Genomic DNA, 27995 nt, shown 5'->3' with positions numbered 1-27995 from the left:
ATATTATATAGGTATGTCACGCTCAGCAGCGCGGCTTATCTACGTATTCTATCAAAACACATCGTTCATCAAAAAGCGCCAAAAACCTTTCAGCCCCTCTAGCCCGAAATTCAAATCCGTGATTCAGAAAGTTGACAAATGTTTTCAATGAAAAACGATCGTCCGGCCTTTTCTATAATCACCGAATTCCACGGCGCGGCGCTTATTTGTACGCCTTTTTTCACTGCGATTGGCCTTCCTCTGGTAACCTCTTGTCTGCACTAATTTGGCGATAAGCGGCTACTGATAGAAGCTAGCGTGCTGATAGTAGCCGCCGATGTATCACTCGGAGTAGCTAGTCTTGTCGCTCGCGTTATCGGGGCTCATTTCTCTGTAGGCGTCGCCTGTACTCGCCCCGTTATTGTGGGCCCCAAAGTCCTGGGGCCCCTGATTCGGCGGCCTTATTACCGTGGGGAGGTAACCGGTCCCCGTGTAAGGGGCCGCCAGGAATCTGTGCCTGGTTGGCGGGGTCGAATTCGGATTCGGTAGGCCTTGGCTTTGGGCCAGGGAGGCTGCCGCTGTGCAGTAAGCGCTGCGCGAATAGGCGCTCGATGCCGCTCCTGCGAGTCCTGCGGCTGCGGCCGACGCCAGCGCCCCGGCGAGTGGTGAAAAGGCCGATTTTGGGTGCAGGGCGTCCTCGCAGACCATTACCTCCATTGCCGAGACAACGTCGCCTGAAATTTTGGAAGGAAAATGTGTGGTTGGACAGAAGTCGTTAGAGGGGGAAGTTCGGGGTACGCCTTTGACGGTCTTGTCTTGCTCTCTTTAATGTCGTCGAGGGAGAATTCACGACGTTATTGCTGGCGTTTTGAGAAATTCACAAGCGGGATATATATATTATATATTAGGGTGACACAAAAAAAACGACTATTTTTTTTTTTTTTCTGAGTCTCGTGTGACAAAATGTTAGTTTTTGATGTTTTAAGAGCCCGCTCCAAAGGACAGTTGAAAAAAAAAATTTTAAGCGGTTGCTCCATATTTTTTAAAACGTCAGATATGGTCAAAAATCGATTTTTTTTTTTTTTTAATTCATTTTTCTCGTTACGGTATAATTTTATAGACAAAAGAAAAAATAAGTTTCCGAAAGTTTCAGTTCAAAATTTGAATTTTGAAAGGTCGCTCATAATTTTTTTTCTATTCTTTGGTGCATTTCTTTAGATCTTTTCGAGCGACCTTTTACTGTTCATATTAAAATTTAGTAAATTTGTTTTCTTTAATTTAGTCAGAAAGAATCTATAACAATACACCACGGCATGAATTAAAAATTAAACAAAATACTGAAAATATAATTTTTTTAATTTGTTTTTTTGACGATTTTTGACATTTTTAAAAATTTGGAGCGACCTCTTGAAATTTTTTTTTTGAGCTGTCCTTTGGAGTGGGCTCTTAAACCATCAAAAACTAACATTTTGTCACACGAGACTCAGAAAAAAAAATGGTCGGTTTTTTTTACACCACCCTAATATATATATATATATATGTATAGGTATGAGGTGAAGGTGTCGATACCCGGGCATTTTACAATGCTGATCTTGGATTGTCACCGTGCATCATACATACCTTTGCATCGGTGAAGCAGAGCCTCGACGTCGGCTCGACGACGACCCGGAAACACTCGTAGGAGTACGTCGACCGGCGATCTCTGCTGAATCTGCAAATTGCAGTGCTGAATTCCCTGCATTTGCATTTGCAAATCTCGTTGCTCGTGGAGGTGGTGCTGATGCTGATGTTGGTACAGAGACGGGGCGCAGTAGAGCGAACTTGCCGCTGGTCCGTAAAGCGGCGCGTATGGGGAAAAGTGAGCTGCTGTCTGAAATACAAAACCCAAGATTACTCTCGGACTGCGTATCTACTGGGTGTTTTCGTCCGGGGTTTGGAGGTTTTTGAATTTCTGAGGGTTTTCGTCGACGTGTAATTGCTCGTCTTACACGGATGAAGAAAATTACTCTTTCATTTTTCAATTGGACTCGCGATTTAGTGACTCGAAGCATTACTGTAGTAATTCTAACAGCAAACTGCGTCAGTTTCTTATTATTTCGGAGATTATAGTAAATGTTACAGTAATTCTTTCCCGGATTCTGGTTTTACGGTGATTACAATTTTATAGATCGTTTGTCTGAAACCCGTGTATATATATCTATCCCAGACAGCGCAAAATTTGAGGTCGTCAAAAAGAGTCAAAAAGACGTGTAAAGGACGTCTTATGCGTCATTTTCCGACGTCTTAATAGCTATTTATGTGGCATGCCCGTAAACCGCTTGTTTTTTTGGCAAGGCTAAATTATCCGAGCCAAAAAAACGGTTTACGGGCATGCCACATACAATATTTTTTACGCTATGGGTATTGAAAAGCAAAACGAAGAGTGAGGTTATATCGCGATCTGTTCGACGAAGCTACTTTATAAGGCAGTTTGGGATGCGCACTTCGAACTGCGCGTCAAAACTGCGGAATAAAGATTTTATTCCGCAACTTTGTTCGCTGCTGTATAAAGCGTCAATTTACGGAACGAAAACTGCCACAAAAAGTGGACTTTTCAATGCCCATACCGTAAAAAGATATATTACAATCGAAAAATATCTTCATTCCTAAAAGATTTCCTTGGGGTTTTGGAGATTTCAAAAAATGGCGCATAAAATATCCTTCAGATGTTTTTCCATTTCCATTCACACTACGTTAGACAATTCCCGATATCGTCCCACTTTTATGAATATGGTGCCTCCAGTCCAGTCTTTATCTCTAGAATGAAACCTACACACTGCAGCCCTTTCCTGGACTAAAAACCCGAGCAATTTATCCACTACAAGCACTAAACAATTACCGTTAACGAATGAGGCGGCGGGCTGTGATGAGCCTGAACAAGGTTTGTCTGAAGGGGCGTCTGCTGGGCTTGAGGGCTTCCGGTTTTACGCAGACTCAGGTTCTCCGGGGCAGGCGTATCCTCGCGTTGCGGTGTTAGGGCCGGTGTCAAGGGAGGCGTGTTCTCAACCGGGGAATCTCGAGGATCAGGACTCGCGGACTCTGAGCCGTTCGTACTCCTCCTTGACGGCGGAGCCTCCAGTTCTGTCGTAAAGTCGCTCGAGGTGGAGTTCGGAATCGGGCAAGCGTTGGGCACTTGGTGCCGACTTCCGGCACGCTCCAGAGGATGATTTTCGTGCATGTGATCCCCGGCCGAGTCGTGGTCCTCCGAATCCTCACCTGCAGAGTCCACGGAGATTCTGGCGCGCTTTGGACCTGGAACTTAAGAACGAAGCAGACGTTAGTTAACCTCGTCGGTGAAAATGGCGAACGTCGTGATGAATCGGTCCTTGGATGACTCTGCGCTTCGCTTTTTTGGATACTAAATTTCTTCAGCCTTATAGTTGAATTTTGCGTATATGAATTTACTCAAACTTTCACGTATCACTTTTTCGTGTCCTGCAGTAGTGAATTGTAATGGGGACAAGTACACTGCTGTGTTTTTCTCTTCGGACCTTTGTCGTTGAGTAGTTGGCGGGACTAATTATCAACTCTGTACCCATGTATGAAGAAGTTTTTCCTCAATCTTTTTCGCCTAAACATTCAACTGGTTTTCACTATACACGGTGGTTTTTCTATCTTGTGCACCCCATGTCCCGATCATTCTTCCGTTTTTCCCCCTCGCTTCTCTGTTGATTACCTACTTTTCCAATCTGTTCGTGTGACGATCATACCGCTTCTTGTAGACGGAAGTCGTTGACATAGACGAGACTCAGATCGCGAGGAAAGTAAAATTGTTTATACATTAGTAAATAAAAGCTGAGGAAGAAAAAAACAGGAAAAGAAGATAAAGAGAAGTAGGGAAATGTGGTCTTGAATATGCAAACGCGCTGGTTCTAAAAGTCAACTTTCGAAACGGTCGAAGGGGAGAGTCTCGAGCTTTCTATACCTACCCTTGGTTCTCCGGCGCAAACTTGAAACTTGAAACTCGGAACTTTTCCAGTACCGCGCTAGTTTGGCTTACCGAGAGTCCTTCTCGTAATGGACCACGAAGTGAGCAACATTTTATACGTTCACACTCTACTGCGTCTTCCTAACAAGTATAAGGCAGCAGGGCTAAAAATCCAATGCATCCTTAAATCAACCGCTAGTTGTACGCCGCTCGGTTGGAGAGTTGGCAAAGGAACGGCACTCGAAAGTTTCTCCCTGCACTCGTAACCTAACGTAGGTGCCTACAGCCTCGCCCGGACAAAAAAACTCCCCCCTTTCTTCCTCCCTCAATTTACGTATTTACCAAAGCATGGAAGCGGGGGAGTTTACAGCTGATGGTGTGGAGTACTTATTAACCGCGGCGTAACACAAGGAGAAATAAAGAGAGAGTGTGCGGCCGTGGGTGTTCCAACGAAATGTCCACAGTATGAGTTGACTTTGACAAATTGAAGAAGAAAAAAGAAAAGAAAAGAAAAAAAAAAGAAACACGGATTCACTCAAGTTATTACTATCTCCTGTATTTTATTGATAACTGAATCACGATTTCCTCATTTGTAAAACTTGCGACTCACTCATTGTCAGCTGGTTTTCCCCCGATTCTATATTACAGCCACATTCTCTGGCCGCGTCCACGATGTAAGGAAGGTATCAATCAGAAAACATATATACAAGGTGACGTGGTGGAGATGAATAAGTAACCGAAAGTAACGTGATTCACGTGATTCCTGTGATGTCATTTTGGACAAGCGCGGATTGAGCGAAAATCGATCTTAAGTTCCGACACACCTTATTTCCTCACATCACGTAACTCGTCAATTAATTTTCCTTCATGCATGCGTGCACGTTTGTGTTCGTTTACATCCATGCCAGGCGATTCAGGTCCAGAGTTAACGGACTCCGGTTGGTCAAACTTTTTAACAAGCGATCGACCGCTGGGGTATAAACTTGTACCACACTTGACTTGGATTCATTTGAATTCCCTGAACATAACCAAACGATCCGCACTCCTACTGCTTTATGTTTCTGCGGCTCGTATTACAAGAAGAGCAGATACATGAATGGTGGTAGGTATTACCTCGCTCAGAGTCCGTTTGCTCGTGTGTATAAGTATAAGTATAACAGGCGTGTCCAGTGCTTTAGCAATTATTTCTAACAACCTCACGGATAAGTTGAGTGGCCAGGGGTTCCCCGGGGAATCCATGGGTCACGTGGCACGTTTCGAAGGGCCCGACGGATCTCTCGTTCATCAAGTGAGCACCGCGTCGGACGAATATCAGCACCAGCATCAGCAGGCCACACTCGAGAGCTTGCCGCGTCTCAATACGCGAGGGTGGGATGCTGGGTCTGGCTCGGCTGGTCAGTCAGTCATTCAATGCACGTTCCATTTACTCTTGCTGACCACTCGAGTGTTGAATATCTCCGCGTACGCGCCTCGAGGAGACTGTTTTTCAATTCACCCACCTCCGCCAATTTCGACATTTTATTTATATTATGTATAGAAGTATTCGTTCGATTTATTCATTCGGGTTATTCCCGCGTCAAAACGTCAATTAGTATTATAACCACTGGCGAAATTTTTTGTATTAGTGGTGTGATTCGACTGTATCTACGCGTAACACGTGTTTCGGTTAGGAATGGTTATCATTACTGCAGTTTAAATGCGATTTTAACTTGCAGGGTTTTGGGATCTTCCTGCAGGACAAATATGACTCGTGTTATATACATGACGGTTAGTTCTGATTTGTTCGAACCGTTTTTCAAACAAATAACACTAGCTTGTTAACGCGGAAATTGAGTCGTAAGCAATTTTCGAGCTATTCAAAATACTTGGAAGAAATTAAAACCTCTTTTATAGCAAATGAAAATTTGGTGGAAAAAATTTCATTCAGATATCAAGCCTCAAGCCTCAAATACAAATTGTTGAAATCTCCGATTTTACCAAAGTAAGAGTTTGTGTAGCAATGTCTTATATAATCACTAATAAATTTATTCATATTAGAAAGTATAATACGTATAATTGAATATTATATTGAAATTTCAATATTCGATATCAAATTTCAAATCAATTGTCGTACATTTTTCAATTATCACACGAAAACATGTTACATTCAAAGGCTCAAGTTTACATTGTACATAGAGAAGTTGGCGATTTAAAATCGGTTGGAAAAAACTTCGCGTTTAGAATCGTCGTAGATTTTCACTTAACCTCTTTTTTATTGTGGTCGAAATAACTAGGAACACAGATAGGACAGCGATATTTTGACGTTTTATCGACTGATCGAAGTTTTCTGAAATAGAGCCAATAATGCGTTGGTGGAGGAGAGGGGGCGGGGGGGGGGGGGGGCAGAGAAAATGTTCGCGGATTATACATATATTCGAAATTTTTCTCAGACTGAAGTGATGAGTTTTTGAGGTTATCAATGGAAAAACCAAAATCTCAGAAGCAGGTTAGACGAACTCCTCTTTCTCTATCGACAGTTGTAAGAAACCTTGACGTTTTTTCAAAACTTGTAATACTTGAGCATCCTCGACGGTTCATTCCGATCCCGGATTACGTGTATCTACGTTATCCAAAGTCGAAAAATAAATATCAAGCTGGTGGATGAAGAACGGCGTATTGCTTAGCGGGGAAAGATTTTATTACCGTCACTAGTGCGGGGGAAGCCATCCACCCTTGCCCCGAGTGTCTGTGTCGCGCGACGGAATTTTTAGACCAGGGATCACAGGGGTTATGGATCGGGGGCTTGGGGTTGGAGGTGGAAAAAAGACTGCCGGCAGTTTCGCCGTATTACTACACAACGCACTACACCCGTCTTGAAATACAACCCCTAGATCTGCAAGTGTCGTTTTACAGTCGGGGCGATACTTTAACAATATCGTGTCAAGGCTCGAAAGTAATATCCTCCCCTCCCCCTCCACCATCGCTGCCTCCCCGACACCAAGGGGATTAAATATACTCAAAGCTCGGGATCCGGCGTCGTTTACAAATAACACATATCATCCATTGTCCGCGGCTATACGTCGTCACGTAATACGCGAACGGTATACACCGAATTATACCTTCGATTCCCTTTCTCAAAATGGTTGCCATATGTAGCCGACTTCCAATTCACCCCGAGCTACTCAACAAGGTATAACTACCTAACCTACTCAGCAACTTTTTTCGGGGCGGGGTTTTGCCTCTGACCCTGCAATGCCTCTCCACCAACGGATTTGTCTGTGCCGAATGAGTCGACAATGATGATATATAAATTACGTTATACAAAAACTGGTTTAGGTACTCATTCTTTAACGGTTGTTGAACGGGCCTCTACGTTCTCCAGTTTCAAAATGGGGAACCTTGGTACCCAGGCAGCTACAGTGAAAGGTGGTCCGTTGAAGTAGAAACTTCGAAGTATCTTATACACCATTTGCCTCCCCTCCCCTCCCCTCCCGTACGATCCTTCAGGGCCTTTCATGTATCAAAATAGAACGTGATTATACCCATCAATTAATTCAAAGTTAAAGAATCTCATTGACGGCTATATCATGTTTGTCGTGAATGATCGTTATAAGAGTGACTGGACGACCATGGGGTCGGTAGAAATAGGGGTTGAACCTCGGGTCGCGGTGGTTGCGTTGGCACGCGTGGAATTTGCCGCCGCTTGCGTCCTTCGCACTGCCGAAGTGTCGGCAGGATGGGGAGGATGAGACGATATCGTCAGACACTTTAATAACCGTCCGTATAACTCGCGCACCCTAATATGTATCCGCGTAGAATTCTGGGAGACGAGCAACTCCGGCGACGGCAGTTGCAGGGGAGGAGGTAGGGGGGGGGAGGGGGAGGGGGAGGGAAATACAACAGCAGGAACAGTGGATATACATATATCGCAATGGTGGATTTCATCCCGTAATGGAATATGGCTACACATTAACTCAGCGATATTGCATTCCTCTTTGCGTCGTTACGTCGCGGACCCGCGGAATATAAATAACGAATAAAACTTGAGTTTATTGGAAATGTCGCGAGTATATGTACACCCGTCTCAGCTCCTCACCGATCTCGGCAAATTCCTTTCGACTATTCATCTTGTAATCCGTTCGTTCGTTCGTTCGTTCGTTCGTTCGTTCGAACGGGAATACATTATATTATATTACAGAATTTAACATTCTTTCAGTCTGCTAGTCATGCCGCGGTAATATTAACAACTATTCACGATGGATCAGCACTTTGGTTAATGGCATGTTTGGAAAAGGATTATGAAACTATATTTACAGTATTCGTTACTGTCGTTACATGTTGTATACCGATGCGATGGAGGAATTCTTGCGACGGTTGTCAAGCTTGCATGGAATCATTATACTGCTCGGACAATTTTCTTTTCTTTCGGCAATTGAGATTAGGATAAACTCTGTCACCAGTCACTTCATTCCGATGATAAATTCGAAAACTGCGCAAACACCTGAGACAGAACAGTACGACGAATCGTTTGAATTTTATTTCACATGATATATATATCAATCGCGTTTTTTGACGTGTTATATTTCTTATTTACTCCACGTCGATATGGTTGCCCGTGAGAATAGACATAATCTTTATTTATATGGTGCAGTTGAATTGTTCCGAGTCATATATAGGGATGGATACGTAGGTGCAGATGCGCGAGATGTACTCTGGGTGAGACGGGGAACAATGGCGTCAACGGAGACAATGCTGAATAATTCAGAATACCATAGACACATATACTAATCCACAGAGCAGTCACGTCTCTCTCTCTCTCTCTCTCTCTCTCTCTCTCTCTATATATATATATGTAGTAATGTGTACTACAGGCGGTATATATATATATATATATATATATATATATATATATATATATACGACGAGACGCGTACACACCAATGCATAATAGAACACTAGGAATCGGAACATAGCCCTGCAAGTAACTGTGGACGACGCGAAACATCACTATAAATTAGATTCAGGGTTTCGCTTGCGGTGGAAGTGACCCAGAGCTTGGGGTAGGTACGAGGTGCACCGAACAATGAACACTGTGGAAGCAAACAACACCCCGAAAGCGGTAAATTACATCAGGAGCAAAACCGAAAGCGTTACCCGACCATATATGTCTCATCTCTCTCGCTTCACTCGCTCTCTGGCTCTCTCTTTCTTCGTGAAAAAACCCCGTCTCAAACCTTTTTTTGCGCAAGTGGAAGATGATTCGTCAGTTTTTTATGCAGTGGTATAACATGCTGTTCAGTGGTCCTGGAAATGTCTCGAATTTTCCTTGTACTTGAAAAGTCTTGGGAAGTATCCTTGAACTTTTCTTGTGTCTTAGAAATAGTCTGTTTTTTAATGTTCTTGAGTTTGTTACGGATTTTTTACTGGACGTCATGTATTATCGTAGACATTATATCTTAAGTGCTCATTTTGTAAAAATTATATAAAATGATACCTCATTCAGCGATTGAGACAGTCTGGAATAAAGACTGTTAAGTCGTATTAGTTCGAGCAACTTATTTTCAAGGATGAAATGTGGCCAACCACACTGGAAAAAAACTTTCCGATTTACATGCACGATGCTAATTATGTGGATAGCAATTTTTTTTAAAGTACATTGTATTATTCAATTAGGTACTTGTTAGTATGTTAAGGTTACATGCGCGAATGTTCTTTCATCTTTTCAAATACCGAAATTGAAGTAATTTGTATTCGAAAAACGTGCTGTTCATGCAATCATCGTCGCGCATGTAAATCGAACAGACTTTTTTTTTCCGTACATAATTCGAAGATTGTTTGCGGTTGTTAGTTTTAAATGTTTTAAAGGAACAGTTATTACTTGATCAAGTGTTAGATGATCGATTTAATATAAATAACGGTTTACCCTTGCTTGCTGTGTATCTTTGGAGACTGAATGAATCTTCTTTCGACTTGTGAGAAAGTAAGCCAAGTTTAATCCCCTGTTTGTACTAAAATCCAAGCAACTTACTCGAGGTTATTTTTTTCCTCAAACTTGTTCACCATTTGTTTGATTTGTCAACTACGGTTTACATTTCCGTTCAAACGAATCTTTGAAACTTGACGTTACGCACATTAAGTGTCGAAAACCAGCAGCGACTACCAAGCATATTTCGCTTTCTATCCGCATACAGACATACGGACCTCGACACACTTTACGAAGCGATTTATCGCTATATAGTTGTGCGCAAATCTCGGGTTAAACAACAATTTACAATTTTCTCGCGATACTTTTCATCGCCATGAAAGGGAAAGAGTCTGTCGATCTGTCTGACAAATTTCCACGATGATCTTTTTCTTTCCACGAAATGAAGAAGATTTGGAAGGAAGATTAAAGGAAGTAAGTTTAAATATTTTTCAACAAATATACAAACTGGGAAAAACATGATCGTTCATTTAGAAAAAGTAATCGGGAGGAAAGAGTAAATGTTTATCGGTAAAACATTAAAAATCGTTTTATTACCGATAGAATAGGAGGTTCAAATTAAAGGGAACATGCCAGATTTTCATGCCCATCATTAGATTGTAAAATCCTGTACAAGTTTCAAACATTTTTTTCATTGCTTCGATTCCGAGATCATCGACGGATCGAGAATTACCAAGCAAAAGAAAAAAAAAAAAAAAAAAAAAAAAAAAACTTGTTTTTCGGATCTACAGGTTCAAAAAATGTGATTTTTTTTTACCGAAAGCAATACAAAAAATGTTAAAACTCGCGAAAGGGTCTTGAAGTGAAATCGCAGATCGAGACACCAGCGGAAACGGGGTTTAGTCATAAGGCATTGAGATATCTCGGGGGGTGCCGACATCCCTTAGTAGAGCCGAGCCGAGTTTCACACTAAATTACTCCGCGAAGGCGTTACACTACTTCTCCCCATCTCCCCAGCAGCTCGGTGCAGGTCCATTATATCGCGGCGTGCCTTTTGATTCCATACACCCTGGAACTGGAACCAGGGAGCGAGGCGACACCACCGCCTACGAACCACGCGGTTTGGACGGGCCGAGTTATACGCTTCGGGTTATAGCTCACAGTCGATGACTCTCCGAGGTGTAATAAATTATTAACCTCTATTGTTCATAATGTCGTTAAATAACTTAATCTCGATCTATCGCGTCTTAGAACCTCCTGCACACCCTCTTGTCACATCCCTTGGCCGTTATTCCTGATGCAATAAAGGAAAACTTTTCCACGCTACTTTCACATTCTATATCATCATTCAAACGGCCAGTTTCCTGCCTATTCTCACTCTTACAATGCAGAGTATAATTACTCCGCGGATATTCAGTTTTGTTTTAGCGCGATTCGGAAAATTTAGTTACCACCATCTGTTATGGTTTATTCGGACAAAGCTGATTGTGGGTAGTTGAATTATTCAGAGAACTGAATCTATATTTTAGATCGATCGTTTGAGCTTTTTTAATTTCATAATTTTCGAAATCAATTTAAACCCTATTTGCAATTGTTTCCTTTGCTAAAGTTGTTTTTTTTATCTTTTACGTACATTTTAACCAAACTTTTTGATCAATTCTGATGTAATTAAATTACACATTTCAAATGATTATTTGCTAACGAAAATTTTGATGCACTATTCACGTGAATTTATTGTGCTAAATTAACGTTACGACTGTAATTAAATGAAGAATTTTATATTTATAACATACGGTGAAGAACTATATACATAAATCCGTCTTACAAATAAGCAGTGTAATAATAACACTCGAAAATCAAAGTTCATCATTTGTCAAATTGAATAATCCAGCATGAAAGTTGGTGAAGGGAGTATAGTTCTTGCGAGTTTATTTTTGCAATGAGTGCAATTATATTATGCATATCATGTGTACAATATAACGGACAATTGGTGAAACTTCATTATATAGAACTCTATGTGATATTCTCTTTATGCGTGGGCGAATCGAAATTCGTATATATACATATATACGTATAGACCACGGACTACTCTCGTATTGTGCAAGGTAACCCTTGCACATAATGGCTATTATATTATTTGCTCGAAGGGTGGTTTGACATACATATATATACGCACACGCACACGCACGCGCACTATATAGATATATAATTATAATGATAATAATAATAGACCGCAGACACCGCGACCCTTGGAATTGTGGGCTATACTTCGATAGGAATGGAATTGTATATAGGTTATAACGCCGGGCGTGCAGCAATGGGCTGGTTAGGGGTGAGGGGAATTGATATACCAGATGCAATTTAACATCTGCTTCTCGAGGCGAGTGAGTACACCTCCTCCTCCTCATCCTCCTCATCCTCCTTCTCCATCTACTGTCAGTCAAACGGTGTTAAGCACGTTTCAAAAATCGTATCTCGAATAAAAATGGGGTTACAGGGATGAGGAACCGACGGAACGCCGTCGGCCAAACAAAATGTATAGGTATATATATTATGCCGAATCGTGATCGATTCCATCCCCAAAGAATCAAGCACTTTATAATTTGCATATATACAATGTACTACGTCATAAAATGACAATTAATTTATAGAAATGAAAAGCGATGAGAAATTTGAATAATTATTTTGTTACGACAGTTGTCAATTCTAAATTTTCGTTTTATTGACAAATCGTTATAGTGTTATGGATTATTTAATTAAAAAACAACATATCAACAACGTCAAGTTAAGAATATGAATTTTTCTTATTCAAGCTTCTATTTCACTTTTTTTAATCGGGAAGGTGATTACATGTCGCCTGAAAATCACTCTTAATTGTTCCATTGAACTTTTGAGCTCCGTTAAAATGCCGGATATCCACCGCTAGTTAGGGGTGAGTTGAGAAGTAGGTTGAGGGTGTGTTCGGCGCTGATACACAATATTATTTCGGCGAGGAGGAGGGTCCGCGATTCGAGTGAGTCTCGCCTCCTCCCGCAGGGATCTCCAAGGATCTCCAAGGATCTCCAATTAACTCTAACCGTTTCCAAAGCATTTCCGTGCCGCGCCTGACTTCGCGCTAGAGTGGCTGTTTCCCCTGTTTTGCGCTTCGTGCAGCAGATTTCAAATATGTATGTATACAAACGTATATGTATATGTATATGTATATATACCGGATTTGTAAAAACGGAGCTTTTCCAGGATCGGGCGGTCAATGGCAAGAATGAATCGAGTTAACTGCGGAGAGTTTGCGTGTATGAAGTATGAAGGTTTAATGTTTTACATCGATTTACCTACGCCGGTATAAGCCGCTTTGTATCCCTTCGCCAATTAGTTGAATTTTTATATACATGTATATAATAGTGCGATTTCAAGTGAGTTGAGCACTGAACCATTGAAAGGAAAGAAAATAAAATAAAATTCACCGATTAATGTCTCGCTACACCGATTGCTCGGTAAATGAATTTCAGTATAGACGTACAGGCGTACCCAGAGAAATTTCATTCGGTTATTATATTATATTATAGAAAATTATACGGGGAAATATTGATGTGACTCTTGATGAAATTTTTTTTTACGATTTTATGTATTAAAGAGAAATTGCCAGAACTTTTTTTACGCGTTGATAGCAAAAGTGAGATAAGTGTAATACATCGCGGTTCTTTGTTTTTATTTTTTTTTTTCAACAAAATCGATAGACCCTTCAAAATGTTCAAAGATCTTTTAATTTGTCACACTGTAAAAAAAAATTGTTTTTACTAAACGTGGCGGTCTAATATAATGAATCTAATGTTTTTGCTTGAGGAAAATGTCATTCTACATGAATTAAAGAAGCAAAAATTTCCATCCTCACTACGTGTAAAATCATAATCTATTTTAAAAAATTTCGGCAATAGTATTATACCTAAGTATACATATATATATATATATATATATATATATATATATGCGTGCATGTGTACTTGAAAACGAATCAAAAAAAGAAAAACCACCCACTTCGATTTGCGCGATAATCGTGCGCGAAATACACACACGGATATACGAAAAGGTGGAAGAAAGCGATCGCGACTGCCGTTAGAGGGGGGGGGGGGGGGGGGGGGGTGACTTCTCCCGTAATCTCATGGTGCGGTGGGAGTTTAGGAAACAAAAGACTCTCATTATTACGTATCGATACGCAAGCAGAATGGCGATAAATCGCATTGGAAACCGCCCTCGTCTCGCGTTGAAGTAAAAAAGTAAAAAGAGAGAAGCGAAAGAGCGAGGTACGAAAGAAGTATTAAAAAAGGAAAACAACCAACAAAAAGAGAGAAAAAAAAAAGAAAAAAAAAACGAGCGAAACGAGAGAAAACGGAAATGGAGGGAAAATAAATTTTTTTTCAAATCGTATGTGTTGGCGTATACCTGACGCCTAGGTGCCTATATCCAATACATCCGGATCCGGAGTGGACGGGGGTGGGGCAGCCGATCAGTCATTAAATCCTTGCGATTCGCTTTTGTTTTTACCTCCGTCGCCACCCCACGCGTGTTTTGTTATTGCTGTCGAAAGGGCGAGAGGAGGTTTTTTCCGGGGGTGTATATGTATATGTAGGGGTGTACGTATATCTATCTATATGTATACCTGTAGGTACGTGTACGCGAAACGATCGCGTTTCTGTATTCAGCGTCAGCGGGTTGAGGATGGAAACGAATGGCGGGTGTGGGAGGAGATTTCTACAGCAAGGGGCGATCGGGCGTAACGTTTTTAATTGTTTCGCGCTCAGCCGTCTTTTGTTTTCGAATTTATACCCTGAAAATGCGAGGTGAACTGTGCGCTGTGCGGTATTTATATATATATAGCGATTTTTGTCATTTCTTTACACTTGTTGTTTATTTGATTTTTTATTTTATTGTTATGATTTTTGCTTCTTCAAATTTCTTTTCGTTCTTGCGGCGGCGGTTTTTTTTTTCCCTTCCTCTTCTTTGTTCTTTCATATTTTTTTCATCTTTTTTAGCTGCCGCGTTTTTCGAAACGCTCATAGACTTTATATATACGCTAACGATTATATACTTTGTTAAATAATAGTATACCTACAGAATGAATTCCTAACGACTGCATGGTCCGTGCGTACAACCTTTGATAATATTTAATGCGCACGCGCTATAATCCGAGAACAAATGTTTGACAAGGTTTACCAACTGTCTTTAACCTCAACATTTTTTACAGTCCTCGGTGATTCCGTGGAGAAATTATTATACTGATGTTATTTTTCCGTCCCTATTGAAGCATGTATTTACGTGATTGACGTAGTTATAAAGTTTCACAGTTCCGACGATTATTTTTCCTACTCTGATGGCACGTCCTTTCAACGGATATTTGCACGACTGCATCAATTTATTGTACGACTTGTAGGGGAATCGCGCGCCTGGGTTTTCAACGTGTAGTTAAAATTTTCTCATACAAATCGATATATATATATATATATATATATATATATATATATATAAAAGAAACTTCAATCTTCTCTAACTCTAACTTCTATCAAAAAATGAATAAGGTTGTTGCGTCGCTTCAACCAACATTATTGTAAAAACAAACTTGTTTCGGACGTTAAACGGAAAACACTTACTTGCATTAAAAAGCTTTCATCTCCAAGCATTTAATTTCACATTTTATTCGTTTACTAACTAATTGCACGCTCGAATCCACATTTTGTTCAAAATGCAAGTCCATGGCTGACTATACATATAGAGTTCCCATTTATAGTTTCAGATTATTTGATATCGTAATTTTTTCTTCCTACATATAGGGAGATTTTTTTACTCCTGTCTTATCAACATTTTTCCAGTTTCTTTTCATATTTTTTTTATTTATTTATTAATTTTTTTTCTGTATACTTCATTACGATTCGTCGAATTCAATAATTTATTAATAAATTATATTCGACGGTAATAGGATACTGTGCGATATAAGTATAAGTTCAGGATACGGAATTTTTAATTAAAAAGTAAGCCTGTGGTGGAGGAATTAAAAGAAAAAGAAAGAAATATAGAAAGAAAGTAAGAAGCCCCGATCACCCCCCAACAGTGTTTTAATTCCAACCAGCATCCGCCGCCGTTGCGGATAGGGCTTCCGGTGAAATATCATGTGTGTGGATACACCCCTCAAATAATTCCCATGATTGCTGCCGCGTATCGTATTTCGCAAAGTTAATAAAGCAAAAAGGTCGAGAGGCGAAGGGTTGCTTTAAATTAACCGTGTGTCCAGCTTTTCATTAAAAATTTTTGTAAAATTATAGACGTTGCATCATTGTTATTATTTAGGAGAAGCGAAAAGATACGGTGATAATACAAAATGTACGGATAAATTTTCTACAGGACAGAATTGTTCCAAAAATATCCTGGAATTTAAAATACTTGTAGGAATTTTGAAAGGACGGTATTGAATTACAACTAATTTTTCACAGTCTTCTCTTCTCGCGTTAAGATTTCTCATGAAAATTGACACTTGAAACGTGCTTAATTGTGACTTATTTTCTCGATAAGAGAATCAGTTTCAACAGAATTTAATCACCTTAAATTTGCGAAATGTGAAAGTTATCTCTTGTTTTTTCTGCACCCTGGATTAAGGATATTCGCCTAGCTATCGAGGGTGGGTATTGGATTTGTTATTTTGAAATGAGAACGGTGGTAGTCTTAGGTGGTTAGAAAGGTAAAATCCACCCTCCGGGAATCGACGTGCAGTGTCGAATGTGCCCCCTAAAAATCACTCGAAGAGCGCATTACAACGACCCTCCGCGGGCCATTATATCGCTCGTTTGTAATCCTTACTTTCATGTGGTCTTTGGACGAGGGATTTATGTCGCTTCCCTTCCGCACGAACGTCTTATGCGTATAGTTACTGCACATATTATTATAACGTAATCCAAACGGAGAATCAAGTGGCGTGAAACCTTGCCCTTTGCAAAAGCATTGCCGAAAATTTTAATACTGCATATTATACTCGTATGTATACATATATATATGTATATATATATATGTGGCTAAGATTTGAGAATATGAGATATTTTTTTAAACCGAAAACCTCGCGGACTTAAAGTAGCCAAGGTTTACGGTAACGTAATATATGTATTACTTGACGATAATAATAACCATCAAACAGGCAGGCGTGTTTGAAATTTTGTGAAAGCGCATATTTTCTATAATACCTATTAGTCGAAAATTTCGTGGCCCACATATATTCATATATATCCGTGAAAAAAATTTGATATTCCGTACGGTGAGTAACGGGCTGTTGATTTTAGAAGTAATTTGCTAATTATTGGAGGATATGAAAATAAATGAAACGAAGAAAAAATTTTTCTTATTTCAAAGAAAGAAGAGAAAAAAAAACAAAGAAACTTTTTTCGCATTTCTTTGCTTCAAACATACCTATAACCAACGAGTGTAAATATCCGAGCGTTTGCCAACCTCCGGGTGTACTTAGATCAATGTTTTCTCATAATAATCGCGGCTGCTTGTATGTAGACAAATGTGCACAAAGTCACATGTAATGCTGTCGAGATATACGCTCGCTCGTAACATGCCGTCGCTGTCTATAATACACAAAGTTGACGTGTAGTCAGGAAGAAGAGGAGGGCGAAGAACGAGAAGCAGAACGAAGAAGGAAGGAAAAAAACACTGGAAATCAGCTTTAAAATTTTCCGTAAAAATCTTGAGCAAACATCTTTGAGAACGTGTCACGCTCTCGACCATCGACCATCGACCATCGACCATCGACCATGTACCCAGACTCACAGTCAAGTCACGAGGGAAGAGTCGAGCAAAAGATTGTTCTACACGCGTACGACTTATGTGCATACATGTCGATGATTATAAACATGTACCACGTATGCACACGCGATACCTTAAACTAGCTGTTTCTCCCGCATCAAAATACATTTACCAAGTCAAGTTGTAGGTAGGTACCTACGATGTGAATTTTTCGCCTTCTTCCTCACGGCTGGCTCTCCGCAAACATTCGACGCACGTTCGATCACAATTTATACTCATTTATCGATCAATCCTCGTGTGTATGATGCTGTGAGTACTTGTCTATCATTTTTTGAAATTTAAATTTTCGTCTTTTCTATTTCTCATCGAAACATTGAAAAAAAATGTCACTAATTTTCAACTTGAAAACGATTTTTGAATTACGAGTACAATCCTTTCGATTATCACTATACAATTGGGATGAACATTTTGGATGAAAATTTCTTTTTGTTTTCGAAAAAATTTATCGTTACGCGAAGGAGATACTTGCAAGTCGTTAACCGAATGTCGCGAACAACGACGATCAAACGCGTTGACACAGCGGCCATTTTTTGTTAATTATTCTCTGAACCGGGAGCAGCGTTCAGTGTCCCCGATTTCGTGTACATATTTTGTGTACAGGTCACATATCTGTGTGTATTTGCGTAGGCTTGTTGGGTTTCTTCTCTACCCATTAGAACAAACCTGCGGATATACATACGTAGGTACCTACGTAGAAACGTACACTTGTTCCTTGCGCCGGTGTTTTTCTTCCGTTTCCTTGGCGCGGTTTCTTTGTAGAGCGCGATCTCCGGAGATCTCTCTCTTAGCAGCCTATTATACCCACATACCTATATAGTCCTGCGAATATATCTCATCACCCGCAAAGATAAGAAGAAGCCGCGGTTACGTAGGCATACCTATACCTACCCCGGTTGCACAGCGGTCGTGAGGGGGATCGGAACGGAGTAAAATAATTTCCTGGTGTCTCCGACAGAACGGGACAAAGTTTCTTGGCCAATGCCGTAACAGCCGCTGCCTGCCACCGCCCTCGAGGAGTCAAAGCCAAGTCATTCTCCGAGACACAGGTATACCTACCTACAATGTATGTATATACATATACAATATACATAGTATAGGGTGGTTATGTATAATGTACCTACCCTATGTACTGCCCACCTCACGGGTATACCTATACGCAACTCGACTATTTATACTGGACTTTATCCAGAGTCTGAAGTTAATATTCTCTGTCGCTCTCACACCCCCGCAACCACCCCTTTAACCTCGCGCTCGACACAACGAAGTCTCTCTCCTACAAGGTGAACGGGAACTCAGGGTGTCCTTCCATTCAACGCTTGGCTATATATATATGTATACATCTGTCTCTCTGTGTGTGTAGCCATCCCCGTGAAGAGGGAGACAGACGAAGAGGGGCGGGGGATGAAAGCCAGAGGGCGAAAGACTTCGTAGAATGATACGCGCACCGCCAAACCATCTCCGCGGCCGAAGGCACTGGCCCGAGAAATTCAATTACTGCTAAACTTCTCGACAGACTCAAGTCTTGGCTTGCTATAGTGTACCGTATTCTCCGATCTCTTCCTTCCCACCCTCTCTTCTTCACGGGGCTTGGTATTGTACATAACCAACCTCTATAGCCTCTGCCGGAGTGTGGGTGTCGGGTATGTACTTCGTTAGATGTGCCGAGGTGTAGTGGTGGGCATGCGAACACCGATGCCTGTGTCAAATCTCCATTTGCATCGAGACTAGTTCTTGCGATACACCCACCTACTCGCAGACTCCCTTATATCGTAGGTTCCTACCTGGTCCAGACTTTGGTCTATCTCGATCGTTTAATCCTCCGCTGAAGTTTCGATCTTTTGTTTCGTTTCTCCTCCGGAGATCTTATTACAGTGACTCTTTCTAGTCGTCTTTTCGTCAGGTTTAGTTCTCGACTATTCAGGGATTCGGAAGGATGGTTTAGACGTTGAGTTATAATTAGGACGGCAATAAGATTACGGCGAAAGGTCCTTGGCTGAAGAATCCTTGAAGAGCGATACCTACTAGAGCCACCTTAACAACTCTTTGTCTCCTGGCATACCCTCGAGCCAAGAACTCGCGAGTGCCTATAGGTATATTATATATGTATACTGAACGACCGCGACTTGAGCATATCGACGGCACGGCGAAAATGAGACGACACACAATGGTCACGTGACTCCGGACCACTATTGCTCTATTCTCAATACCTGCCTGCCCACCTCGTACTTACTACGTACCTACTTCATAGCTTTCAGCCACTCGCAACCTACCACCACCTTACACGGCAAGAGTCAACCGCAATGGTTATGTTTGATCATTCTCACGTATCGTACATACGTGTGCGTAAAACTTACGTGCCTCCTTTCCGCACGGCGTGTAAATAAAAGCTTGTAATGAAACACATATCATCTGCATTACGGTACGAGCACCATGGATGTATGTGGAGGACTTATTCGCGTGCCTAATTGTAATACAAAGCCATTATGCCCTGAGCGAGAAGTTCAGCTTATAGTGGCTGGGTTGTACCTTGGCAGGTACGTACGTACCCTTGAGCCTAGTGAGACTGTGGTGGGCCTATCAAATAATAGCTAAATACTGAGCAACCCCTTGTATCGCCACTTGAAGTCCGCCGTTCGTTAGCGAAGGCTTAACTTTGGCCCGCCATTAAATCCTTACAACTATATCAGCCACTTCTATTACACATTGTCTTCCTAATCCACAGCGATAAAACACTGCGTGTACACCCTGCGGTCCACCTGATCCATCAACGATCAAATAAAGCTCCAGAACTACTTGCCGAAGAGTTGAGACTTCAATACTATATAGTCTTGTATAAGAGCGAAAATTTTTTCATCTCGGTGAAAACCGATTTTTAATTCCAGGTTGAAAGACTGATGTAGTAGCGGTTTGTTCGAAATCGTGTGTTTTATACGCGATTGGAAATTGAAAGAAATTGTTTCCTGAGGCGTGAGATCGAGGCGATCTCAATTGTGGCATTTTGTACCTGCGGGAGGTTGCTTAGCTCGAGATTTAGCCGAACCCTTGTTTGCGGCACCCTCGCAGGTTGAAGGATAAACAGGGTGGTCTGTTTACTCGATGGAAATCGTAGCGCACCTGAAGCCAGTTTATGCGAGGATTATAATATCGATTAATCGTTCGAAGAGTAATTAAAAGAAAGATTTATTACGACGATGCATGTCAATCGACTGATCTGTTCAACGAATAAGAAAATCTCACACTATCGTATCTTCATTCGTTATTCAACCTTAAATGGTAACGGCGGGTGACTCGTGCTTGGCACTTCAAAAAGTGCCCCAAAGTGATTAAAAAAATTCTGCAAAATTCACGAAATCTCATGAATCATCCTAGAATAAGGACCAATGACGATATTGGTGATTTGATCATTTGTTTAGACAATATAATCATACAAACAAAGGGAAACGCGAAGAATCTTGCACAAGTCTTTGAATCAATCGCAGCACCTGGTCGCAAATAATTGATCCATAAAGCTGGGGATGAATATTCTAGATCTCCGTCGATCGGCGGAGCGTTTCACTTACCGGGAGAAGTTCGCGTCGACTCGTTTTTCTCGGTCTTCAAATTGGTGGTCTGATAATCTTCCTGCGGTACTCGAAGCTGCTGCAAACTTCCCTGAAGTTGCGTTTGCTGTAGCTGAGTCTGAAGCTGAGAACTTGGGGGGATTGCCATGGTGGGATTTGAGTGCGCGTGCTGATGAGGATGAACGGGGCTTTCGCCAGCCGGTGGAACCGGCAAATTTCCGGAACCTGGCGACGGTGTGCAATTGTTGCTGTACTGCAACTGCAAACCTAGTTCTCTCGCTTCGCTCTCCTCCTGAGCTTGCTGTCTTCTCAAAGCGACCTGGAGGGTTGCCAACATGCGAAAAGGGTAAATTATTATTGCGAAACGTGGATGCAAAAATGCGGATAAAGTCTACAGCGACCTGAGCTTCTATTACATTTACTCCAAAACCTTTTATCGTTTCTTAATTTTTCTGTATCGCGTTGCGAAAACGAGGTGGAAAATTTGCAACTAAGTTAACGAAGTATAAAAGGACGCGATTAAGGAACTGGACAAAGGGTATCACATTTCTCGCAATTTTTTCTTTTATTTCATTCGACACTCTCAGCGAACCTCCGGTCCCCTTGGATTGTTGGCACAATGCGTCGAGTGGTAAAGTGCGAGGGAATAAGGAGCTACCTTTGAGAGAAAATTTGCAAGAGTTATAAGCCCTCGGACCTCTCCAGCCTTTCGGGTATTCACTAATTCGTTGAATAAGCCGTTATTCAAACCCGCAAGATTTTATTTCCAGCCCCCATTTGCTCGAGGTAATTAAGCGTTTAACCGTAATTGGGTAAATTTTCAAGACGCCGTCGCTTATGCACAGTTTATTTATATCTATTCGAATGCCGTTAAACACCGCGATTACTATCGACTAACGATCATCTCTCTCAATTACACCATCTCGAGTTGTCCTTCTATCTAATACACTTTAGGTCACAAAATCTAGGGTGTTACTTGTCTAAGTAGCTAAAGACTTGAACTTCTCGTCACCAAATATGTTCGAATTCAATTCTCTAAAGGGTTGAATTTTTTTTGCCACCAAAAATGTTTGAAATCAATTTTCTTAAGGGTTGAACGACGCTACGGGAATTCAGCAATTACAATTGCCGTCAGCATTTACCTGGGCAGCCATGACTCGTTGTCTCTCGGCAATGAGGGTGCACTTTGCACAGACACAGTCACGCCATCGACAGTAACGCTTGTGTCCCTTGAGGGCCGAAACTACCCCGTGATTTCTGCACCTCGCGCATTTCGGCGTTCTTTGATAACGCTCGGCACTTGCTCGGAGGAAAAATGCCGCTGGTAAAACGTGGTGCTGCTGTTGTTGCTGCATCAGTTGGCCAACGTCCACACCGAGTCCCACCCCCCGAGGTAGAGACATCCCGTCGTTTTCTTGCGCGTCCTTTAACCCGCGGTAATTTTCACGATCCAGGATCTGCCCTCTTGGACTATTTTTCCGTGTCCAATTTTTTAGTCCTGCGTTTTCGACTTCAGAAGTTCAACATCGCGAGGTTAGGTTGGATTATCTTTTCTTTAAAACGTTTTGAGGAAAAACTTTTTTTTCCTGCTTTTTTGTCGTTTTTCTCATACAGTATTCTTCATGTCTTTAATATCACTTTTGCACGTTGCATCACACTTTTATTAAACATTGAAACGCTTGACCATGTCACTTTACTTTCGGACTTTTTCGTTCATTTGTAATACTCCGTTTCTGTATCCAGTATCCGTCAGCCAAGCAGCGACTGCACGTTATAAAATCACGTCAATTGTCACTGGTTCAAAATCGGAGGTAAAAAATTCAAACGACACTCGGATAATAAACTGGCGCAATAAAGGGTTTGAAAAACTGCCGTTGAATCACTCCGTCGAGAAAATTCTTCTCTTACAATTTTAGTAGGTACCAACTGTATTAACGGGGTCACTCTTTCCACCTTGGCGTGTCTTTGTAACTTAGTTGTCCAATTAGTATCACTGATTAATTACAACCACGTCAAATTCGGAGCGCGAAAAGTGGGCGAAAAAGAATTCTCGCTGACAGTGGTAGGCAGGGATGTTCGTTACGTAAGGGATGTAAGGGATGTTCGTATCGAAAGAACAAAGTCAGTGAAAATCCCGGAGCCCGTTTACGAGTTGGAAAGGTCCGACCCGAAATGCGCGACTCTCAACTGGGATCTCGAGTTGTCAACAATTGCAGCAGCATCCTCCCCGGGGCTTGGGTATAGAGATGATAGAAACTAGCCGCCCCACCACACCACCCAGCATCCCCCGCGTGCGAAATAAAACACTGTGCCACAGTGTTCCACCCCAAGACGACCGCCAATCCGGTCGGCTCGTCGACTGAGCAACGCCTACCTCGACTTCTCATTGGCTACTCGAATCCCGCGGATATGTCCAAGAGTTTATACCGTCGAAACGTCGGAGAGGGGGCGACGGAGCAACGGTGAAAGGGGATATATATCCGCCTGCCTACCTTCAATTTTTGTCTGTGGTTTCGTGGCCGCCGCACACCTTTTCAACTATGTACACACCTACACACCTATGGGGTATGCGTATCTATCTATACATATGTGTGTGTACATATATATATATATTTAGGTACCGCGTATAACTATAGTATACATATAACCAACACATTATCCATTATATTTAAACCCGTTTAACACAAAACCGCGGCGATGCTCAGACGTACCTACGGCTACGCCTTTTGTTTTGACCAACTGTTTTAAACCCTTTTCCTATGTTTTTTCTTTTCTTCTCCCTTCTTTTAACCTCCTCCTACTCCACCTCTTCCTCCTCCTCCGTGTTTTTTTTTTCTTCTTCTTCTTCTTCTTCTTCATTCCTGTTCTTTCGCTCGGGTTTCTTGCTTTTTCCACTCTGTGTCCCTTTTTATCCCCCTTGAACCTCTACGTTACACGTTTCGCAGACGTATACACACACACACACACAGCGCTTCTCTTGGTTTATTTAATTCGATGGTTGTGTGTTGTTGTTTTCTTTTTCTCCTTTTTTTTTTTTCTTTTCTCTTTTTCGTTTTCGTTGCTTCGTATATATATACACCTCCCTTTACTTCGCGTCTCCTGAATCCGAATCGTATTTTATATTCGAGATTTCAATGGGGTCCCATTGTCCTATGTGTAATGGCTACCGATTTCATAGTAATCTAATGTACAGATGTTATTTGCCCAAACAATGAAAATGGGACAGCGGAGCGTAGGTACATATAATGGCTTTGGGTACTTTTATAGACATTATAATAACAACAGATTTTTCACTACGAATTCGATACGGCCCCTGCGGTATTTCTATGTACTTATGTAGACGTCGTGCCATTTTTTTTTTTTTTTTTTTTTTTTGTCCTTTACCTTTACTTTTCTTTTTTGCCTTCTCTGTTATTTTTTCATTGTTTTTTTTTTTTTTTTTAATCGTTTTATTACTTCTTTTCTCCTCGTCATTCGTTATGCTGTATTATACTAATCACATGATTTATTCGTCAGTTTACTTCTGTCTTTTCGAGTAACGTTGCTGCAGCGTTTATTTAACGTTTTGTTTCTTCTGTTTTGTTACAGAATTCGCAACGAGTCGACCGGGACTACAGATGAATAATCGTTCGCAATTTCATCTACAAATCGAGTGAGTAACTTGAACCTTCATGTCAACATTTGATGCTTTTTCTCAGCTGATGCAACAGTCTTGCTTGAACAATTTATGGGTTTTTTCACACATTCCATAACTTTAGATCACCTGGATAAGCGTGTGATTGATCCATGTGTTCAATTATACACAGGTCAACGAGAAATTTTTCTTTTTTTTCATGAAGATAATTAAATTTGGATTCTATATATTTAATAGCAACTAAAACCTTTACTTGTTACTTATAAGGTTTGTTTGAGTCTTTTTTTTTACGTCGATAAGTAAGTCTTTCAAGTTTTTGGTTGGTAGCTAATATGTGCGACTAGAAGAAGGGTGCGAGAAGAATTAGAAGGAAAACGTTTTCACCAAGATGTGATGGGATTTATGGTTATTAACGTACTACAGGGGTAGTACAATGAGAGCGTGATGGGTGATTGTGTTTGGAGTTTGATACGAAAAAGTCCATACAAAAATAAAAGAAGTAGGGGAAGAATATTAATTCTTAAAATTCGTTTATCAATTCTTTCACATTTATAGTTTATTATTAATTATTATTTTTTGATAAAAAATGATTTATGTAAATCGAAAACTGAAGTACCTACGTTTAATGGTTATTACACCTGAAAACGATAAACGTTTGAGAAAGTAGGTAATTTAAAAAAAAAAAAATCCGAAACATCCTTCTCGTTACCAATAGAAAAACAAACTTTATCTAATGGAACTATTTTTTTACAATTCATTAGTTACATAGAGGAAATGAAAAATTTTACATCTAGAATCCAGACTCAAAATTCCTATTGATCGTTGCAACATTAGTGCTATTCCATAGCATTTATTTATTTATATATACTTATAAGAATGATCGAAGTAGGCTAAGGTGTAAAAGGACGAAGAAAGGGACTTGCACTTGCGGTGTAGGGCGGGGAAATTTGCCTGCAGGTATACCGACGATGAGTGAAAAAGAAAAAAAAAAAGAAAAAGAAAAATCTATCTCGAACGATCGGTGACTGCGTGTTTTTGCAGGTATTACGTATAAAGACAGAAAGTATAATAGATGATCTCAAATTACGATGTTTACTGACACTATGGATTAGGCGAGCCTGCAACAACGGATTACGCCACTCGCGATCTATAAGGTATAACAAATGGAAAGGTAGACCGTATATAAAAGCCAAGCTCGGATGCATCGCAACCTTCTCTGTGTGTGTGTGTGTTTTTTTTTCTTCTTCTTCATCTTCTTTTCTTCTTCTTATTCCTTTTCCCTCCTTTTCTCCTCGGTACGAAAAGTGCATGGGCGATGAGAGAGAGAGAGAGATAAAACGCGGGGGTGGATAACGGAAGGAAAAATAAAAAATAAAAATAAAAATAACCGGGGAATTAGGGGGCTCCATTGAAGTTGCAACAATCTCTCTTTTTCCATCCAATCTATAAGCCAGATCTCTCGACGTGGATGAAATACCGCCTACGGCTATCCAATACCGTGTATATGTATATATGTACAGAATATTGTACACGTCGAGAACTCGAGTGTCGAATATCTGGGAATCTCGGATCTCGACTCAAGAGCGGCTGCTGCGATTACTATCGCTGAAAAGTTTTCAAATCGCAACAAAGCTCGAGCTGGCACATGCAGACGGTGAACTATGACTGCCGGGCAGCCGAATCCGAAGAGCCGTAGCCACTTGAAAAAAAATCTCCGATTTCCGCACCCTGACGATGACGATGATGATGACGACGATGACGATCTGTGGGTTACAGGTGACGTCACTTACAGACACGATAGTATACAGCCACTTGTTTCGCTCGAATTCATGCCCTCTTTACACCGACACGGGGTGCTTTCCTCGTCCCACCCTAACCCCCCTTCTTCGTGTAGGTATGCTCTGTAAAACTACACCCTCGCCGCATCTCCTTCATGCATCTACAAGCTCTTCGAATCTTCGATTGTTTGACTCCGAATGATCTTTGCCCGCGATCTGGATGGAAACTTTTTCCCATGCGATTTAACTCGCCCGCAGGATCTGCTTCTATCTCTTTCTAACTTTTAGTGGCAGACAGCCCTTCAATTCTGTTTATCTATTATGTTGTAGACGTGTCACGTACAATGAACACGGTTTATTTTGACAGGGTGTACCGCGGTTACCTAACTCTTGATCGTTTCGGAAAAAGAACGGTCTTCAGTCTTTACAGCCTCTGGACATTTTTCAAAACCGTAGCGTGTATACATATATATATATATATATATATATATATATATATATATATATATATATATAATACCATGTACTCGAGACAGACAGACGACTTTTCTTCCTGAAAATTTACTCCCACGCTTTTGTTTACTCTCGATACATTATAATAGGTTTGAAAATTCCACCACAGTCTTGTGTGGATATATAATGTACAAATTGTATTAGGGTGGTTTTTATTTTGTGGTGAAAAAATTTTTTATTGGAACGTCCCCCAGATGTGTTTCAAATCGTTAGAAAAAAATCTATGTAAAGTTTCAAGCCTCTACGTCGACGGGAACATGTGCCTCTGAGCTGCGAAAGTCTTAAATGTAAAGTACATGTAGCTTTTATAAGCAGTTATTTCGTTTTGTATGAATTTGGTATAAATTGAGGGACCGATTTGAAACTTGGCAGAACTGTTGCTTATAACGATAGGAACAAAGCGTGAAAATTTCAAAATTTTATCATCATTTTATAATGTATTTCTTTTTTCATCTAAGCTGAATAGCATCACTTTTTATTAGGCTTATAAATAAGGGAAGAATAATTATGAAGTTTTTAAATTTTCAGGCTTTGTTTCTATGATTACAAGCAATAACTCTGCCCAGTTTCAAATCGGTCCCTTGATTTATACCAAAGACGTGCCAAACGAAATAACTGATTATAAAAACTACAAGTGTTTTACATTTAAAAATTTCACAGCTTAAGGACACGTGTTCCAACTGACGTAGAGGCTCTAAACTTTGCACAGATTTTCTTTTTGAATGATTTGGAACAGATCTGAGGGCGTGTAAATGAAAATTTTTCCGTCCCCCAAATAAGTGCCACCCTAATGTATACGTATATAATGTGTGTGAAA

At 40.8% G+C, this 27995-nt stretch overlaps 1 protein-coding gene across 1 annotated transcript; it reads right to left on the bottom strand.

The window, feature by feature from the left end:
* Nucleotides 1–227: 227 nt before the first annotated feature.
* On the bottom strand, nt 228–22665 carry LOC124410317 (doublesex- and mab-3-related transcription factor A2). The gene is made up of 5 exons (XM_046888579.1): nt 22396–22665; nt 21254–21572; nt 2858–3276; nt 1600–1849; nt 228–713 (listed from the first exon to the last, which is right to left on the bottom strand). Exons 1-5 carry the CDS (start codon nt 22654–22656, stop codon nt 322–324), a joined length of 1641 nt encoding a protein of 546 aa, XP_046744535.1. The 5' UTR covers nt 22657–22665; the 3' UTR covers nt 228–321.
* Nucleotides 22666–27995: the final 5330 nt, after the last annotated feature.

The sequence above is a fragment of the Diprion similis genome, chromosome 9 (genome assembly GCF_021155765.1).
Source record: "Diprion similis isolate iyDipSimi1 chromosome 9, iyDipSimi1.1, whole genome shotgun sequence".
NCBI lineage: Eukaryota > Metazoa > Arthropoda > Insecta > Hymenoptera > Diprionidae > Diprion > Diprion similis.
This window is presented reverse-complemented; position numbering and strand designations above follow the sequence as displayed.